Source organism: Penaeus monodon, chromosome 28, assembly GCF_015228065.2.
Source record: "Penaeus monodon isolate SGIC_2016 chromosome 28, NSTDA_Pmon_1, whole genome shotgun sequence".
Classification (NCBI taxonomy): Eukaryota; Metazoa; Arthropoda; class Malacostraca; order Decapoda; family Penaeidae; genus Penaeus; species Penaeus monodon.
In genome coordinates this window covers 22,780,027-22,780,316 of record NC_051413.1, presented here as the reverse complement: position 1 = coordinate 22,780,316, position 290 = coordinate 22,780,027, and the positions used below count along the sequence as shown (strand labels likewise).

Below are 290 nucleotides of genomic sequence, written 5' to 3'. Positions count from 1 at the left end.
TCGTGGCGTCAGTTCCCTCACCTGAAGCCACGCCCCCATTTGCGTTCGATTCTGACGAGGGCGATGTCGTTGTCCTGGAAGTGTGTGTCTTCGTACTGCTCGTGGATCCAGACCTTAGCGATCCCGAACTCCTGTTGCAATTTGACACACGGGAGAACAATAAGGCTTAGTCGATGGGGAACAGATGTTGTATACTGAGAAAGGGGAAGGTTAATGAGCATGCCATTGTGGAAGACAAGGGAAAAGCAAGGAGAGAACGTTGCGTAAAGAAAGGGGAGAGAAATGAAACG

At 50.3% G+C, this 290-nt stretch overlaps 1 protein-coding gene across 1 annotated transcript in view; it reads right to left on the bottom strand.

The window, feature by feature from the left end:
• The window catches only part of LOC119591100 (tissue-type plasminogen activator-like), a 1,875-nt gene extending 1,591 nt beyond the window's left edge, over positions 1-284 (bottom strand). The window contains exon 1 of the mRNA XM_037939817.1: positions 22-284. Within this exon, the coding sequence (XP_037795745.1) occupies positions 22-221 (200 nt within the window). The 5' untranslated portion in view covers positions 222-284. The remainder of the gene's footprint in view (positions 1-21) is intronic.
• Between the last annotated feature and the right edge of the window lie 6 nt (positions 285-290).